We start from the raw sequence: 20,289 nt of genomic DNA on the forward strand, positions 1-20,289 counted from the left end.
AGTAGGTAATACATGTGCATCAAAGACATCATGTTACTTTGTATGCAGTGCAGCTGATAAAGGTGACTTTACAACATTAAATGGAGGTTTGATACGAGAGATAAAGGGAAAGCATCTTAACATCACATGAAACGTTCTGTGATGTACAAAATAAAGAGTTAGAAATGAATAAAGACACTGAGGGCACAAGCAAAGAAATGTGATTACTGCACAGACTTCCTTTATAAAATTAATTATCTACAGTTTCTGTTTAAAAAAAGAAAACAAAAACAAACATTTGTGAGTTAATTAAAAAATGTTAAACCGCATTTTGCATTTTTAATAAATAATATATACTGAGATGTGTTATATTAAAGTTTGTGTTACGGATAAACAGACTTGAAATATCACGAGGGAGGATGTATATGGTAGCTTCACAGTAATGAAAAAATAAAAAAGGCATATGAACACCATCAGTAGTTTGTGTGTGATACCGACCTTGAGGTTACATCGCAGCCCAGAATAAACATCATGTTTGGAAGATCAGTTGCATAATAAAATTCCACAGAGGGTTCTAATGTACGGGTAAAGCATTTCACTTATAGTGCATATACAAATGTGTGTATATAAGGCCCAGAGCTACAGATAATGGACCTTTTTCATCACAGAGGACCTGAGCAGATATTAAAACCTATAACTTCAACTGTGTAGGGAAAAACAAACCACACATATTTCATAAAACACTTTTTTTTTTTACTTGCATCCAATGAGCTTCATAGCAAAAATGCATTTCTTTGAATTCACAACTTCAAAATTAGCAAATTAAACTTTTTCCTCTAGTGAATCATTGTAATAGACCTCCGCCAACTAAAGACTTTTGCAATTATCTAGTTAAATCGGTGTTCTTCTTTACTGGTTTTGCTCCTGAGTCTCATTGGGTTTGTAAATCAGGAGGACTTTATATCAACTATCAATATCTTTTGACTGGAGGTCAAAGTCATTTAGTTTTGTTTGGTGAAAAACAAGTTCTATTTTATTTTCTCTGTCAATATGGCAGACTGTAGAACCCGGGAGAGACAAAACCACATGGCATGAAAATGGAAAAGGTCTGCCAGCTCCTCGTGGCAAATTTCAAAGAAAGCTGTGGTGGAGAGACATTCTCACTTTGCAAGTACTTCTCTGAAAATATACAGACGAGGGACAATGACAAAAACCTTGTATCTGGTCCAAGGAAGAATATGACTACAAGTACCATTTACCCCTTTTGGGTGCCTGTGAAGAGAGTAGTTTCGCCCCATCTGTATGCTTCAATCCATATCCGTCCTCTTTCCAAACCACTTTAAGGTCAAGGATCATCCAACCCTATTTTTTTGCAGGCTTTGCCTTTGTGTTCACAATTCTCCATTGTGTCTAAAGTCAAAAATAGTGTGTCCAGTGAAATTCCCCTTTGGACGTTTTGGATGCGGTGGTACCTCGTTGAGGGCACATAGTTCATACACAGGTCCCTTGATGGTGCACAATGTGTTTGCGGTGCTTCAGACCCAGGGCTCTTTCTTTCAAGTCCATCACTCGCTGCTGTGACGTGTCGACCAGAGCACTGGCTATGGCGATACCTGCAATCCCAGAGACAAAATAGGGTAATCAGTGAAAGATGGGCAGTATTATGCTGTTTTAGATGGGCTCAAATTTTACTGAAAGTGTGATGTGACAGAGGTGAGATAAATACGGCTTGATCAAGGTAAAACTACGACCACTTTTTGAGAGTAGATTTTTATACGTGCCTGTGTTATTTGTTATAAACCCATGTTTGTCCTTATACAGAAATAATTAAAGGGATGTAGACAAGTAGTACAAAACATTGATACATTTATCGTAGAATATCACTTCACACCAAGAAAGGGTGGATACATGTTGCAACTGACATGGTTGATTATCTCTCTAGATAGTAAAGTGGCATAGTGTCTTTCCTTATCTACAAGCAGCTAGAAACAGCTAATTGTTACCAAAATTGAAAATAACCCTTTTTCAGAAGTCCCTAAAAGAGAGAGGGCTAAAATTCTTTTTTTTTTTTAAATGCAGAATATCTTCATTTGTAAGAACACATCCTGCCAAGACAAGACTGATTGAAAAGACATTCTTTTTAAAAATGTCATTATAGCCAGTAAAGGAGAGTTGGGTCTGTCACCAATGATAACTTATACCTCACATGGTTAAATCTTTTCCATATCCAGTAATTATTTTCAGTGCTTAAATTGTGGAGTTCAAAGTGGAGTTCTGCAAGGATCTAAATTTGTACCTTCTATTTTTATAGTCCTTAGAAAAGCAAGTCCCTGTTTGTATCTTTTGAGTTTGATCAGAGAAGTGCTATTTTATCCTCGTTTGGACTTTCATATATTCACAGTCGCACTGACAGAAAGGCAGAAGGCCAAGCTAAAGGTAGCACAGCTGAAGATGTTGAAATGACCAGAATGGACAAGAACAGAAGTGGGTATATCAGCGAGACAGCTCAAGTCAAGTGTTTTGGAAATGGTTTGGGCATGAGGGTTGGTTTGCACAGGAGGGATAATAGTTATATTGGACAAAAGATGTTGAATGGATGTAGTGAAGGAGGATGTGCAGAGGCTTGGTGTAACAGAGAAGGATGCTACAGATACGATTAGATGGAAATAGATGCTGTGGTGACCCCCAAAGTGAAAGGAGGACTGTGATTTATTTCTTTTATCTAATAATGTTAATAAAGCTTCTTTCTGGCCACAGCAGATGAATCTGCATAGTATTCTGCAAATTTCTATGCCAGAAGTACTTCCTGATGCAACCCTCTCAGGGATGATTTCCAGTAATGTTAATATTAAACTATTACTGATGGTAAAAATAAACAATAGGACAGATGAAAGTAAAGAGGCTGTGCCAGATTTACTAGATGGGGCAAATTGGCATGTGAGCACAATCTAGAAATAGTAATGATAGTTGTGGTTAGTTTTGCAGGTAATTTACAAAAGTTTTGCTGTTTTCAAAATAAAGTCAGAGTTCATTTCAATGTAACTGCCAAGACCTGTGCAATTTAGGTCACAAACTAAGAGATGATATTCAGCTGCAGGTAATTTACTAACAAGAAAGGCACAGCTTGTTAATTGTAATCAGTAACATATAAATATAGGTCATACGTATGTTGCATGTAGGCCTACATTTAATGTAATTAAATGTAGCCTGGCAGAGAGAGTCGTTTTAATGAACTCCGGCTTCAGTAATTGAAAATATCTGATAAATGTTGGCACAATTATGTAAATTGTGTGGCACAAATGTTAGTAAATCAATTTGTTTGCTTAAGTTAAATATTCTCCATCTTATATTTTGTGCATTGAGGAAGGAACCTGATGCGTTTGACAGAGGGTCCATCACTGCACTCTGTTTGTAAATATAGAACGATATCTAATGCTAGTTGGTGCTGGTGGTACGAGTTAGTGAATCTGGCCCTATGGGAGAAAACATCAAGGTGAAATTCCTTAGCATGTGGCGATGCATCATCTTTTCAATAGGCACCTCTTCACAACATCCAAAAAATGTTTTATCAACATCTTTCTGAACTCAGTAGGAGGCAGCGGGGATAGCGCTCAGGTCAGTGAAGTATATCTTCCCGCCATTGTGTCTCTTTTCCTTCTTTTCCCTCTGTCTCCCTCTCACCATCCATCAGGATGTCACACCTCTAAAAACATCTTCTGTGAGTGAAGTTTGCCACGGTTTCCACAGCAGGGCTTACAGACATCAGGATGGATGCACCAAGCATCAGATGCCTCGGAGCATTGTGTTAGTTTGGCAGTTGTACTGTTAATGTGGTTTTAGAGTCATGGGAGCTTTGTCAATACAGCCAGTCCTCTCCCTGCCAACAACCGTGGGCCTGACAATGCATGGTCATTACGACAAGTGCTCAATCTGCCGGCATGCAGGAGCCAAATAAACAAAACAGGCAAATAGCAAAGGGAATCTGCCGTGCTCTTGATATGATTTGGATGCAGGATGTTTTCAGCATTTCACACTCAAGTGATTCTTGGGATATTTTTTTTTTCTCCAGTGGGTGGAAAGGGGAAAGCTGATTACACAGTGCGTGACAGTGTGTACATGACTCTGCAAGTTTATGCATTTAAGTGTGCATTCACCTGTGCACAGTATTATGAGTATTTTGCAATTTCTGACACAAGCAAACATGGCAGCGAGCGGTAATGTGCTCTGTTCTTCCAAAAAACATTGGAGGCAGATGATCAGCTAGCAGCACATGGTGTGTCGGAATATGGTTCATTACGGCTCTTTGTTTTTTGTTGGCAATAGTTTCATAGGTATGCTTGTTTGGCAACCATACATACAGGATTTGGCTTGTCTTGGACTTTTGGTAATTTGTAATTTGCTTTAAACTCCAGCAAGGATTGTTGCAGATTCTCTGCATGTCTGTGGAGTAAATACACGCCCATGCTATTGCTGCATTGCTTGTATGCTTATTCTATGCAGTGCCACTGATAACGCTGAGCTGTGTGCTTGGATTTTCCTCTTTTTCTTAAATTGGAATTTTAAAACAATATTTATTGAATATAGTAAAGACAGATTCCAGTATTCTTTAATTCATTTAAATCTGAGAAGTCTTTAACCTCAACAAAAGAGCTTAAACAACTCCTTTCACATCCTTTAAGGCTTCATAGATTGTTGGGACAGCAAAAAGATATATTTATTGCATTAACCTCCTACGACCTGGCATCCACATATGTGGACATCACATTTTGGGTTATTTAGACCAAAATACTCTACAGGGGCCTGATATCAAAGGGTGGGTTTTGATTATTGATTAAAATCGATTCTGGCTTGGATAACGTGATATTGATTCATTAAAATCCTGAATCGATTTTTCAATATAAATTTATTTTGCCCCAAACGCCAGAATCTCAGGTTAAACCTCACAAAATTTCAACAACCACCAAACAGCTAGAACGGTAAATGATAGCAGGAACACGGATTCTGCACAAAGACGTAAACACAAAGCGCGGACCCGCCGACGCATCAGAATCAGTGACATGTCGCATTTCTCACCCGAAGGCACGGACACGGTCGGGGCTGAAAGCCGACAGCTCACTGATTCTGATGTTTCGGCGGGTTCGCGCTTTGTGTTGATGCCCTTTTTGCGCTGATTCTAAAGCTGCAGGTTTTATCTCTCTCCAAACAATATTGACTGCAAAAGAAGATCCAAACTACGCTTCACATAAACATCGTCATGAATTCCCTCTGACTTTTGCTGTTTTACTTCCACCACGATAAAAATCACACTTCATGCACAGCTCTCTCTCTCTCTGTGTACTTCAAGAACAGTTTCCCGTCTAAAAATCTCTGTTTTCTGCATTATTCACCTGCTTGTTGCACAAGTCTACCGTTGTTTACAGCGCTGTCGGCCGCTGTTTTTTTTTCTTCTTTTACTTACTTCCGAAAAGAAAGCCTAATTTCTGCTGTTCAATACTGAACAAATTTAAACTTTAAACTATGCAAAATTGCAAAACTCTTAGGTGTGTCTCTAATCAAATCTCTGTAACTTTGCTCTGCTTCACTTCAGCAGCAGCAGGTAATGTTCATATGTTGATTAAGGGTTTTCTTTCGTTTTTGATCTACTGCAGAATATTTTTATAAAATCCCAGGCCAGGAAAATCGCCTCAGTTTTATCCTCAGTTACTTTGACACAAAGGCATTTGATAAAATCTGGCAAGTGTCAGCTTTCTTTTTATAGATATAAAAATATGGAAATGTAATGCTGCATGAACTGAATTATAATATTTCTGACTGTCTAAGACAAAATTCCCTGATTCGAATCGATTCTAGAAATCAGTGACGATACCCAACCCTACTGATATCCACTTATGAGGACATTATACTGCTACTGTTCTATTGAAATTTTAAACGAATGTCCTCATATATGGCTCTCATTTTTCTTAGAAACAAAAATCAGGTAGAAAAAAAAAATCTGGTAATTCTTTGTTTTTACATTCATCGGGTCCCAATATGCCCAAATATCAAAGAGAAATTAAAAATGCATGCCGTGGAAGAGTTCGGGTCTTAGGAGGTTAAATTAAATTCCCCTCAATGAGAAGAGAAAAGAAACTTGAGGGTTTAGAAGTGTTTGATAAATAATCAAATGAAAAACATGAGCACAACAGATAATAAGAGGCATTTCTCACATTTCCTAAATCTGCTGTCACAGGTTTGTTACCTGGTTGTTTGCAACTTATTTGCTTACCACAAGAACTTTATAAAAAGACACATGCAGCAGGAATGTAATGTTTCTGTGGAACATTGAGCCATTTTCATTTACCTACATACATGCACTGCATCTGCACATTATCAAACACATGGCCTCACAATGAAAGATCACACAGAGTGAAAAAGCAAACCGAATTAATTTTCTAACGTGATATCTGAATATTCCTCCATCAAAAAAGCTTTCACCTCTGACAAATTGCCATCATAATTGTGTTGATTTTTCCAGGTGAACACACACATCTCCATTTGCAAAATTAAATTGGTCAAAAGTAATCAAATCATGCTGCAGGTGAGTGCAAGTGCTCATTTGCTGCCGTGGTAACAGAGCACATTAACGTGATTGTTTTGTCAGGTGAGTTGACGCATCATTAATCCCCCCACCCCACCTCACCCCCCTAACATGCACAGACCCCTCCAACTCCTGATGTACTAATAGGGTCATTAGCAGGAGACAAAATTCCCCAGGAACACATATCGACACAGACCCGATGTGGAAAACTGGGACTGCAGCTGGAAAACATCTGTGACAGGCGGAGCCTGCTTGCTAACCTGGTCACAAAACTCACAGTGAGGCCCTCCTATATAAGAAACATCAAAGCTTGGTTTTGTGTTTCCCCTTGAATGAAAGTGGGAAGCGTGCTGAGGATGCAGAGCAGTGGTAAACAGAAGAACAGAGCTATCAGCATTCAATGAAGCCAACGTAAATTAAAGTCAGTCAAACAGCAACATACTGATATTCAAATATTAATAGATCCACGAAACACAGATTTCAGTAAACATGACACATAGCTACAGTGGCTTTGAAGTACACATGTTGGGATTCAGATATCTAGGATGCTTTACATTAATAGTACATGACAGCATTTGGTGGTGGATTTCTTCACGCCTGCTAAGAGATCTGAAGTGCACAAATTTACATTTAAATATCTCTAAGTGTATTAGAGCCAAGAGGACAAAAAGGCAGACCAGTATGCCCAACAGTAAAACAAAACAACCAAAACCATGTGTCTTTAAAGTTGAAAAGCAGTCATTTTAGTGGCTACATGAATTCAAGCAGTGGTGCTCATTGGGGAGCTGACTTTGCCTCGACTTTCCTTTGCTGCGTTTTTCTTTTAAATGTATCTGATAAAATTATAAAGTCAGCAAGACCTTGAATCTCTTACTTGATCCGTATACACTTCTAAACTGATGTCCATAAATTTAATAGTACGCCCGCATTTTGGAGCAAAACAAAAGGCAAGTGGCAAAGGAAAAACAAGATAAGGGTTAAGACTTCATCATTCAAACCTGCACAATAAATACAGGAGTTGTTTGTGTGTAAATGCCACACAATGGGTAAAAGTCAACAAGCAGACAGATGGAGGAGTGGGGGGTGACAGGAGGGCGTATCCCAGTGGGTTAGATGGTTTCAAAGATGGAGAGGATCAAAGTATTGGAGATCCATTCTGGGTCAATGGAGCTGAGTTTCCAAGCTTTGCCCTCCAGTTCCTGCCATGCAGCTCTCAAGTCTGACACTCAGAGGGTGACAGTGGGGGTGTAGGGAGGAGGGTTTGAAGAGGTCAACTCACAGAGTGGAAGAAAAGGACAATACAGCTACAGCAATCCTTTTAGGACACTCAGTCTGCTTATAAAAATTCATGTTGAGAAATGTGCTTATTTATAATAGCCAGACAGTTAAATGAGGTCGATAGAAATTTAATCATTGGGTATAGAATAAGATCCAAGAAGTATTTTGTCTCGCTCTTTAAAAATCTTTAAGAACAATTAGCATTGAAGCCCAAAACACAGAGAGCTCACTTTTCTCTCTTAAATCTATTTTCATAAGAACAGCATGTAAATTAAAAATAAATAAAAGTTGGCTTAATATTTATTTTTCTATTCTGTCCTTTTGGTGCTAATGTTTAGTCACAACTATAAACGGTAAAGCTTACTTGGTTTTGGGTCTCACACCCTCCCGCCTAATAAAGGAGACATGGAAATGTGTTTAATTTAATCTCGCTTTAATCAGGCATCAATTTTATTCATTGAAGGCTGTTAGTGATAAATAGCATACCATTCTAACTGATCAATTTTCTAATCTCTTCTCTATTAGCTGTAGTTTGAGCAATGTAAAAGAGACTTGGCAGCAGATGAGGATCAAGCATATAAACGTTGATACATTTTCTGCATTGCCAACTGAAAACAGGAAGATTTCTATAATAGTGTGATACACAGTTTGCACTGCTGTGACTGTAAAGCTCTGCTCCATTCAGTGGTGATAGTAAAATACAGTGTCACAGATCAGTGTCACATTGCATGACTGAGTCGAACTGTCAGAGAGACGGCCCAGTATTTGACTCCAGGATACTTTGGTATGCAGATGAGTTTAAGGTGAATGCAAAGTGTACCCGATCCAGTAACTACAAAACAAGTCTAAATCATTACCCTCGACAGTTTTTCATATGGCTTTGTTCAACAAACTTATCTTTTATAGTCAAAAAGCTCCACTTTGGTCACATCTGTCCAAAGGACATTGTTCCAGAGCTTTTGTGGTTTCTTCAGATGCAACTTTGTAAAACTAAACTGTGCTCCTGTGTTGTTTCTAGAGAGAAGAGGCCTTCTCCTGGCATCCCTTCCTAAAAAGCCTTACTTGTCTTTTTCTAATTGTACTGTCATAAACCTTAACATTTAATAATGTCTGACCATTGTACACTCTGCTCTGGGGGTGAATTTGATGGGGCATCCATTACTGTAATGCAGTCCTGTGACAACATTCTTTACGAGATCATTGTATAAAACATATTCCTACAGCAAAGAGTCTATACAACACTTAACGCATAGTATAAATAAAAGAATCTGTGAAAACATGGCATTTCCTGTGGATTTTAAACCAAAGCTCTAAATCTGATCTGCTCCGTGCAGCTTATGTCTATCATGATCTAACCAGGTAAAGAGAGCCATCGTTGTGACACTAAAAACTTTGGCTTTAGGCTCAACAAAGCTTGTTAACCTATTCATTTTCTTTCTAGCATACCCCTCTGGTCTCACTCTATGAGCTGAGCTAGTGTTACAAACATCTTGGCCTGTCAACACAAAAACAGTTTCAGCTGCATTTTGCAAGGGGATCATTTCCTGGTTTCACATACCCTAACATTGTGTAATTACTTAAAGAGACCCAAACCATTTTGGGGACTAGGCCCTAAAGATGTTGATTTCTGCTGTAAATGTTGGCATTTAACCCTAGAACACTATCGCTATAAATAGTAACACGATCACTAATGCCGGGTGATTTATACCCGGTATAATATAACCAATGAAAAGTAATCAAATATATCAAAATATGACAACACATCACAGATTAGAGTGGTCTTCTTTTACTTTCAACTGTGCCATGTCTAACAAAATGAAAAATAAAACTCCTAAAACAAAATAATGACTCTGGAAAGCTGGTCTTTGGTCCACCCATTCCTGGGACATTTGAGACTTCCCTGGTGATGGCACAGGCTCCTCGACACGCAAACAGCTGCAGGAGTGAGAAATCATGTAAATGTATTTTCTCGGGTGTAAATCACCCAGCGATAGTGTTCTAGGGTTAAACAAAGGATTCAAGAATTTACGCACTTTTTTTTGCTCACTTTTGAAAGCAGTCTCAGAGGGTCCCTATCTAGACACAGTTTTAACAGGTAGCTATACATGTAGTAGAACGACATGAAAGTCGAACCATTGTTTTGGTCCTGAGGTAAAAAAAACAGACAGTTGCTTTCCAATTTCATTGTTACTTCTAGAATAAAAAAGAAACTGCTGCTTAGCTGTTTTAAAATGGATTTTTAAAATATTTAAGTGTTCACAATGGAAATGCTAAAATGTTGTTTCCAAACAACAATTGTGCAAAGAGAGATGTTAGGCACATTCTGACCAGCTTTGTGGATCTACTAAGCTGTTCAATAAAGCTGCAGAATATTTCTATAAATCCTTTGTTTGCTCCCTGCACAATCATACTGCATCAAGGAGTAATATGGCAAACGAGGCTTAACTAAATTAGGAAAGTGTTTTATTAATGTGTCAACTCTTATCATTTTTTTTCCATAGTGGTGTATTTTTGCCCTATTCAGGGATAATAAAGTTGAATTTTTCTTCCCTTTCGGGAGAGGGCCAACGTGAGAATGATAGAGCAAAATGAGCAAAAGATGCTTTCTCAGGAGAGGGAACAAGGCAAAGAGAAGCCTTTTAGAGGGGTTTGGCTTATCTCCCAAATCTGTCCCCAAGTTTGACCATCCATTCAACATGTGCTTTATGGAATGACAGAATTTCACTGTGGATACTGTCCACAAAAACCTGTGGAAGGTGCTGTGGATTTTGAACTTCTAGTGGCATTGTGATGTGCCAGGATTAAGATGCAGCTGAGGTGAGGAGGGTATCAGGGTTCAGAAACTCAGAATCGCCTCTACTTTTTACAGATAATGTGGTTCTGATTTGCACTTCAGATCTGGAAATCTGCGACTGATGGTAAAATGGAACATGAGATGGGTAAGTAATAGTGGTATGATACCAAATGATTTTCAAACATGAATCAGAAGGCAAGATTGTATTCCACTTTTCACGTTTAGTCATTACCTCTATATTATGACCAAGAGAATGAAAATGTACTTTATCTGAACTTCATTTTGGGTGTATCCAACTTTAGAGAGCACAACACAAAGCTGCTGTCTGAGAAAATAGTCAGCTGTGGTACTTTTGGCATCTGTGCATGTTTTCCTGCAAAGCCCCTAGATCTAAACTCCAAACTCACTGGAGGATTACATGATGTATCTGGCTTGGGAATGCCTCAGGATGCTACACGAGAAGCCAAAAACATTGATCACAATATCTTCTTAGACTTCTGCAACCATGACCTGACTTTGGGTAAGAAGATGATGATGGATGGATGGAACAAGTATGGATGGATGGATGCCTACAACATTTGTCTTACTGTGCAAATCTGTTTTTGTTAACAAAGAGGTGTTACCTTGGGCTCCGTTCTTAACAATTCTGTAACCACTGATGTATCGCCAATCTTCTACTTGTTTTCACACATAATTCATTTTAGAAACTTGGTTCTGCTTCTTATCAAAACTGTCTTTGAAGTCTTCCTTTCTCTCTTTGTCTGTCACATTGCTTTTTCTATTTTTACTCTTGAAAGACTTAACATCTTACAGTACCTGTATTTCTCTCTTTTTTTCCCCTTTTCTCATCTATTCAAGGGCCTAACTGTGCTGCTGAATAGGCAGATTAGTGCAGGAAAAGGCGGCTGTGAATAGTGCTGTGCCTCTGTTTCTATTGACCCACTATCTAAGCTCAGGAGAGCGCCTGAGAAGAAAATGTAGCCTACAGTCTGTCTTTCTCCATCCTGAACTCTGCTGCGTTGAACTGAGAATAGTTGCACTCTGCTAAATCCACTAATATCATTGATAGAGCCGCTTTATGTACCAAATAATAAAAAAGTGGGAGGGGGGGGAGACACCAGCTGCAGCAGATGGAGCAGAAACGGGTAAAACTGACATGAGAAAGTTCAATTGAATTGGGATGCAGAGACGGAGAAGTGGTGGCTGGAGCCAAAAATACGATCTCTTGTTATTTTTTTCCATTCTCCCCTATGTCACCCATCCTGTCAGCCTTTTTCTCCTGCTCTGTCCATTATGTCAGGCCACTGTGACTTTGAATCAGTCAAACAGTCACACAGTGGTCAAGCTGTCGCGCTGAGCTCTTAGAGGCAGGCACTATGTGTTAGTTGTCCACTGCAATTTGGCTGACAACAGCTGTCAGCCGGTCTAACTGGAGTGGTTGCCTGCTATTTACTTGACTTTTCAGGATTTCTGATTGAATTATTGGACCAGAAAGTGAATCTATTATTAGAGAAATGGATTTGGTTTTACACAGTGATCTTTGTGTTATTTGCAATGTCACTGTATTTCTGTCTAGCTGGATCAAAATGAAGAAACAAGAGCTTCACACGGGAGCTTTTGGAGGCCTCTTCTGCTATCCAGAAAGGATGTTTCACATGCAGAGGTTAGCTCATGCAGCATGATAAAAACTCACACCATCCTGTGATACATGGAGAGTGCAGTTACACTGTAGCGGTGCAGGAAAGTAGAACTGCTCTGCAGCTCATGCAGTGCAACATGTCACACTCTAAAACTCATCAGATTCCCAAATTACCTCTCCAAGCAGAAAGAGTAACTGCTTGGATTTGCAGTCTCATTTTTCACTGATTAGACTTGGACACTAGACTCACCAGGAAAGCAGGAGCTTTGCCTTTAGGCGTACGCTCTCTTTATCATAAGTTTAGCAGAACCCTGGCTAATGCTTGAACAATATGCCAGTTTATCTGTGCTCCATTTATCGCTTGCTTTGAAAGAGGGTGAAAACCAAATCAAATTCGGCTGAAATAAAGAAACCTCTTAGAACAGCGTAATGGCTTAATGCTTAAAATGTGCCATTTGTCGCGTAGTTGCTGCAGTATGCACCAGATGTGCTGCAGGTACAGTAAATGACGTTTTTCAACTTAGGGACTGATTGCAATTAAATGTCTTCTCTGCTGGAGTCTGGATAATGAAAAGTGAGACGATTACTAAAAAATCCACACATCAGCTTGGAATGACGTCTTTTGGTGATTTACAGAATATCTTTAGTTGAATTGGAAGGTGATGTAGCTCTTCTCAGTAGGTGCTTTTTGATCAGTGTTTTTTGTGCTGATTATGTAAGACTAAGTGGATGCTGGACAGTAACTACATACCTTCCACTACATGGAAATCATGTAGATCGAAGGCATTTTTCTCTTGACATTTGCACTAACAGGAACTCTGAAGTGAAGTACTAGTTGCTGGGTAGTGGTTGGTAATGCAGTGTCGCCTTGTTGTGGTCTTTTCATTTTTTTTCAGCCTCTTCCTTTTCTTTCTGTGCTTTTTGTGAAGTGTTCTCTATTTTGCTCTTACCTGTCAAAACTATAATTTCCTCTGGCTTTTTTAATAGATTTCAGGTTATTTAGTTGTGTTTTTTTAAAGGTTGATGTTAAGAGCTCTTGTTTTTGTTAGCGTTACGCCTTTTTGTCCATTTAATGACCAATTAGCATACACTTATCTACACCAGTTATAGTGCACCTACGTTATATTAAGCAAGATGAGTAAGACTACAAAAACGTAGCACCAAAAAGTAGAATGGTTCCCAGGTCCAGCAGTGTACACACAGGAAAAAATACCAGGTACTACCTTGTACAGTTACTAGAATTATGGATAAGTTCCTGCAGTCTGAAAGAACCTGTGTGGAGGACATTTTCTATCCCCCGCCTTCGAAGAACAGTAATGGAACATTACAGAATAAGGAAAGAGTAAGCAGGATTTATTCTTTTTTTTTTTTTTTTTTTTTTTTTTTTACAGGAAGCTGAGAAACTGTGAGCTGTAAACATGGGGCTTCATTTTGTTTCCAGTTGTTCTTTCCCCCTCTTACATGTAAAGGGTCAGTTAATGGTAACACCTCGAGGGAGCAGAGCAACGCAGGACAAGAAGAAAACAAAGATGATGCGAAGGAAAGCGAGCTAAAATGGGCACGCTCATCATAGATTCCTCTTGAAGTGTCTTTCACAGAGGGTGGGTGGAGCAAGCCTGCAGTGATTTCACCTTCATACATGCTAACATCAATGGGGGACTGCTGTCTGACCCTACACAAGAGCCTCTCTAGGGAGCATAAGGTTGGTAGGAGAGGAGCATGAGTGTATAGTAGGCGGGAAATTTGTTGTTACTGAAGCACTTTCATGTGGCGTTCTAAAAGTTGTGTTGATGTTCTACATTTCGTTTGTATTTCTGAATACTGTGATTGTCTGTGTGTGCTTATGTGGTAATCAGAGCAACAATAACAATGTCAGACTTCAAACACTGGTAACAATAACTGCTGTTCCACTGTGATGAAAAAGGCCTAAACATTCTCCAGAGAGCAGCCTGACTGGAACAATGAGCCTCGTATTGCCCTTAATTTTCTGAAAATGAGTCTAAACCTTCTGTGATGAGCTAATGTCCAAAACATCAGGTAGATTAAGGTAGTGAACAAAAAACATCATGCCAATTGTAGTACTTTCATTATAACACATTGCATGTGTGGTTCAGCAGTTAACTGGCTTTTTTTAAAATCAAATTTGTCAACAGTGAATACATTCCTATAATAGGGATTCTGTGTGTGTGCATTTAAAAAAAAATCCCCTCTTGTCCTTGTGAGCCGTCTTTATTCTTTCAAGATTGGGTCGTCTACCAGAGGCCTGGAAGCTTGTATCTTTGCTGTTCCTAGGACTGCGCTCTTCTGGAAAGAGATCTGTTGTTCCCGGGATCTGCTGGAGCCACTTGCCTAGCTTTGGGGTCACTGCACCGAGTGCTCCTATTACCACTGGGACCACTGTTACCTTCACCCTCCAAATCTTCTTGAGTTCTTCTTTGAGCCCTTCGTACTTCTCCAGCTTCTCATGTTGCTTCTTCCTGATGTTGCTGTCATTCGGTATCGCTACAGGTGTCTTCCTCTGCTTGTCCACCACCACTATGCCCAGTTGGTTAGCCATCACTGGTTTGTCCATCTGTATCTGGAAGTATCATCAGGGCATACTCAGCACAGATGTTTCTGTATACTAAGCTTGGTTATGGCGTTCCATGTATGCCCTTGTCTGCTAGCATCTTACACCCTGCTGTTATGGTAAATGGACTGGTTCTTATATAACGCTTTTCTACTCTTCTGAGCACTCAAAGCGCTTTACACAACTTGTGCATTCACCCATTCACACAAGCACATTGTTCTAAGTGCTTTTCTAAGTAGCATTCACACACATTCATACTCCGATGGATGCATCTGGTTAATATCTTACCCAAGGATATTTGGGAAGCCAGGAATTGAACCAGGATCAGTAGATGACCTGCTCTACCGCCTGAGCTACAGCCACATGTGCTGGATTGTCACAGAGGCATCTTAACACAGCCTGCACCTGGGGTCTTGTCTGGGGAAGTAGACCCCAACCTCTATGGATCTTGTAGTGCCATGATTAGCACAGAGGCACTAATCATGGCAGCACAGGGACAAGCTGTTTTGGTCCCGCTTTGTCCAGCCAGCGGCTCTATCTGCTGGTGGGGCAAATTATTATTATTGTTGTTGTTATTTATGGACTGGTTGGCTAAGATTAATGGCAGGAAATTGATGGATGGCCTAATGACACACAAAGGAGAAATTTAACATTTCTTGGCTACTTTCTGGTCCTCATTTTTTCATGAAACACTTGTGTTACCTTTAGTGTCTCTAGTTTTCTCTATAGTTAGCATAATTACTTCTGGGTCTTTAATGCTTTATTCCTTCCCCTGTGTTAGACTCCAGTGACTGTTGCTATGTTTTGCAGGATCTTTCAACCTTGAGAAAATGCTTTCTTGCAAAGTGGTCAATTTTCTGTCTGCTCTGTTTGTTTTCGTCATCAAGGTACTCATCGCATTGAAGGCAACACTTCCTGCCTGGAGGAGCAAAAGCCTCCCACACCAGCTTCAGTTACATACAGTCTACTTCAACCAAAAGGCTGTAGGGGGAAAGGAAAATACAAGGGGAGATTAAATATATATGCCTGAGCGAGAAAAGTATGAAAGGTTGACTGAGGTGGAAGATGAGCTGCAGAGAGAGAAGATTGACCTCATGCTGACAGTGCACATCCCTGCAAGCTTTGGTCAGGTCTCAAAGAAAGCACTGCTGTCTTTACACTGATTTCCACAGCTGTTTGGTGGTCGACTGGAGCGACCTGGGGATATCGCATGTCACCCGTCTATAGTGCAACATGAGCTCAGACAGCGGAAAGTCAGGATGTCTCATTGAGGGGAACAATTGATCCAACAGTAAGTGTTGGAGGAAAACCAGGCAGGTCTAACCACATCAGACCAACTTTAACATGCCATATGTCAAGAGTATTTCTGAATAATTCATTATTCTTCACATACTAAAATTAAGGACATTTTAATATCTTGATTTAAAGAAAAAAACATACATTTTGAACATTTTTCTAGTAGATCAAACACTATATCTCTAATGTGTGTGCATCAGATACAAAGAGATACATGAAAGACAAGAAACATCTGCAATCTAAACATCTGCAGCTCCATAGGAAGGGGAAAGGAACTGTGTTGGCTAAAGCTGGGACTCCAAGAGGAAATGAACAAGCGTATTGCTGGTTATGTGATAAACAGTTGCTAGAAATATCAACTCAACATGAAATTAGGTAGGACCGCAGGATTCCTGGATACTGGACAACAAAGGAGCTGCTTTTTTTTTTTAAAGCCCGTCTTGTCTCGGATCTTTTGCTATCAGAATCATGATTTGAATGCACTTTTTTTGTTGTTCAACCCTATAAGATACATTTTTACTTGGTCTCATTTTTTATCTGCCATTGCTTTGATCTTTTCCTGACTAAACCTTATTTGTGTTGCCATCATAATGGGAAAACTTAAGTCTAGGACACTTGAGGGTTTTAGATCTCTTTAGAAGTCTTGAAGCTATAGATGGGATTCTTAAAACCTGCTTAAGATTTTCTTGTGTTGCTCCAAATATTAACAAAAGAACAACTTAAGAAAAAATTAATTAAATCCCAGATTTGTATTTTACTAACGTCAGTGGGTACACTTCGAATCCCGATTTACATGTGCTGAACTAAACACTATTGGATGAGGAATAATGAAACGGCGCTGTTTCTCCCTTAATTGCCACAGATTGATGCAGAGCATAACCTGCACAGACTCTGCACACAGGATACTGTGAGCCCTACCTCTAGGTTTACAGTTTCAACATTAAACTCAGTGTAAGTAGAACACGTTTTTGCTCTGCCATGATTGAGCGTAAGATCAGGGATTGAAGATTTAACCTTTGGGCTATTAAATGACTTAGAAACAAACTACTAAGCTACCCTTCTGCTCTGCTCATGGCAGCAGTCTGTTCTAATGGTGGCAACCAAGAAACATCAAGACATCTTTTTGATGATGCCATTGATGCCATCACATTTTAGTGTTTATTCTGCTTTTGATTATAATGCCACAGCCTGTTCTACAAAAAAGCTGATGGGGAGCTGCTGCGAGGCACATATGAAGCACAGCTTGCTGCATCTGGATCTTTTTGAAACATCGTTCAGCTCACCTTGTAAAAGATCACATAATGGTGTGAATGCTTTCTGTGGCAGTAACAAAGGAATTCAGGTTTCAGAAACAGCTGTTAGTTTACAGCGGTGAGAATCAAATGAAAGCAGAGAAATAACCAGTGTGGGGCTTTGTATTTGTTATATTTGATCACGAAAAAGCAACTTAGGTCGTTGGAGATGGATGTGTGGACATAAATACTGTGTTGATAGTTGCAACTACTGCAGCTGTTCTTTATGTACAACCTGCCTTCTAAAATTTGCCAGCACAAAATATGGCCAAGGCAGCAGTTTTTTGTTTTTCTTATAGAGAAACTGTGTAAAACTTTAATGGACAATATATTGGAAGGAAAAAAACAAACAACAAATTAGAATTAGATGGAAATTACTACTCCACTCCCCTCCCTAAACAAAGAAATAAAAAATAAATCCATGCACAACACTGCAGAAGTTTACTAGAAATTTGCAGTGATGTATGCAGAAGGTTCAGGTCCTTAAATAACACGTCAGTGGCAGTTTCTTAGATAACATTGCAAATACCGCCCATCATTCTTAGAATTTCTCAATCTTTTGAACATAAAACATACTGTACTGCATATTGTCTATTACTGTCTAAGGATCTTACCAGACTGTCCAGGTGGAGGTATTCCAGATGGGATTCTGGGCAGGTACAGTAGCACTGTGAGAACACCTGCTCTGCTTCCCCAGCATGGCTCCATGGCTATGGGCTTCGGCACTGCCTACAAACAGAACACACAGACAGGGACAAAAAGGATCAACACATTAAGTATGCAACAAGTAGGCAGTGGTGTGATTTGTATGTACACAGTACTCCTATAGGTTAACAGAACAGCAAGCCAGTCAATTTGAAGGATGTAGCAGACATCAGAGGTGTGGACTCGAGTCACATGACTTGGACTCGAGTCAGACTCGAGTCATTAATTTTATGACTTTAGACTTGACTTGAAAAAATGTTCTAAGACTTGTGACTTGACTTGGACTTTTACACCAATGACTTGGGACTTGAATTGGACTTGAACCGGTTTATTTGAAAAGACTTGATATTTTACCCCAAATATAAAATTTAACATGCATATTATATAGAGATTGAAAATGTGACGTCATTCACGGGTAGAACCGCAAAGGATTCTGGGAACTCGTGGCAAGCGGTACTAGCGCACGCAGGCTTTCAATTGAAATCAGTCACACAGCGATAAAAAGAAACACAAAAATGTCAAGAAGCTGTTGTATTATTAACTACAATAGCCGGTCGCATGACAGCCACGGGAAGCCGACGGGTAAAGAGATCGGTTGTTATCGGATTACGTCGTTGAAGAGAAATTGTTCGAGCCATGTTTCCGAAGTAACAAAGACGCGACTGGATTGCAGCCATTCAAAGATCAAATATAACGTCCCAGAACACTCCAGCTCACAGGTTAGTCTGCTCCAAGCATTTACACAAAGGTCAGTCTGCTGTTGTAGTTAATGCGTCATTTTCATAACATAATTGGTGATATAGGTTACAAGCAAGTCTGGCGCTGAACAGAAATTGTCGCGCTATGCTCCTTTATTTATTGTGCATAAATAGTGAATTGTCCTGACACAATATTGCGTTTCGCTTCTGTTATTATGGTACATTGACAAAAACATATACTTTTATTCACAGAATAAAACAGTTGTTTTGTATCACTAATTGTCCAGTGCGATTACAGCATACAATATTATTGTCACTGCTACATTTCTGTGATGCTACCAGAAATTATTTCCACTACTAATTAATTACCGTTAAGCTCAAAGGTTATATTAATAAACGGTTAACGATTGTGTATTTATGACGACGATTTGTGAGACTGGTAAACTTATGATACGTACGATGGTCTTTACTTTCTACACGGTGCATTTCAAGGTCCTGTACCCATCCGTCGGTAAACTGTACCTGGGCTTGTTGCAGTGACCGGAAGTTACTAAACTTCACGAGTGTATGCACTCACAAGAACCGTATAATTATAAATATGCATATAAATATGCTACGATGAGATAGCTGACTTCATCTAACTAGCAAATGTTGTCCAGGCTACGTTGGTGATGCAGTTTTTTTAATGTATATGATATTTTTGTCATGCGATTTTAAAGCCGGTGTTGTGCCAAAAAGTGATTGTCTGCCAAAAACTGATTTCCAGTGTTTCTGTGTATTTTTTATGTGTAATATCTTTACGTATGTTCGTAAATAGACTTCGGTGAACAGGGGATACAAAGGGGTTACATAAAGAATTAAAAAATTATCTGTTTTTTAAGTATCTTTACAACTTGTACTTACATTATAACCAATCCGGTCCTTTATCCCCACTTAAAATATTTTTACAGAACTATTGTAATATTTGCTGCCATTTCTGCTGTCCTGTTGGGCAACTTACTCTTACAAAATACATTTTTAATGTTAATGAGATTTTTTTTACTGCATAAATAAAGGTTATATAAAAGTCGCTGCCAAAAACTGATTGCGGCTTGTATCTTGCTACACGAATGTTGTTTGTGGCTCAAGATGACTTTATGTCATCCATAAGGGATGCATTTGACATATGTTTAACATATTATAGCCCAACAAGTTACTTATAGCACTTTAAATATGAGCAATCGCTTTTTGGCAAATACCGGAAATCAGTTTTTGGCAGACAATCACTTTTTGGCACAACACCGGTCCTACAACCGCATCCAAGAATAACATGCAGCTTATCTCAGAACTGTCGGTGAAAATTATTCTTGGAGCTAGGTTTAATTGAGCTGCATTTTAAAGAGGTGCAATTTCACAATTTGTGTATATTTTCTAAGTTCACTATTTTGTCATGTGTTGAGAAAAACACAGATTTAAAAATTAC

At 39.2% G+C, this 20,289-nt stretch overlaps 1 protein-coding gene across 4 annotated transcripts in view; it reads right to left on the reverse strand.

Annotated features, from left to right (window-relative positions):
- Positions 1-1,470: 1,470 nt before the first annotated feature.
- The window catches only part of LOC146619643 (attractin-like protein 1), a 335,474-nt gene continuing 316,655 nt past the window's right edge, over positions 1,471-20,289 (reverse strand). For all 4 annotated transcript variants that reach the window (XM_085368997.1, XM_085368998.1, XM_085368994.1 and 1 more), the window contains 2 exons: positions 18,039-18,153; positions 1,471-1,592 (listed from right to left, as the gene is read on the reverse strand). In XM_085368997.1, the coding sequence (XP_085225123.1) occupies positions 1,471-1,592; positions 18,039-18,153 (237 nt within the window). The remainder of the gene's footprint in view (positions 1,593-18,038; positions 18,154-20,289) is intronic.

The sequence above is a fragment of the Diplotaxodon limnothrissa genome, linkage group LG13, assembly GCF_057381915.1.
Source record: "Diplotaxodon limnothrissa isolate DT_005_m linkage group LG13, D_limnothrissa_male_GT1.1, whole genome shotgun sequence".
In the NCBI taxonomy this organism is placed as follows: Eukaryota; Metazoa; Chordata; class Actinopteri; order Cichliformes; family Cichlidae; genus Diplotaxodon; species Diplotaxodon limnothrissa.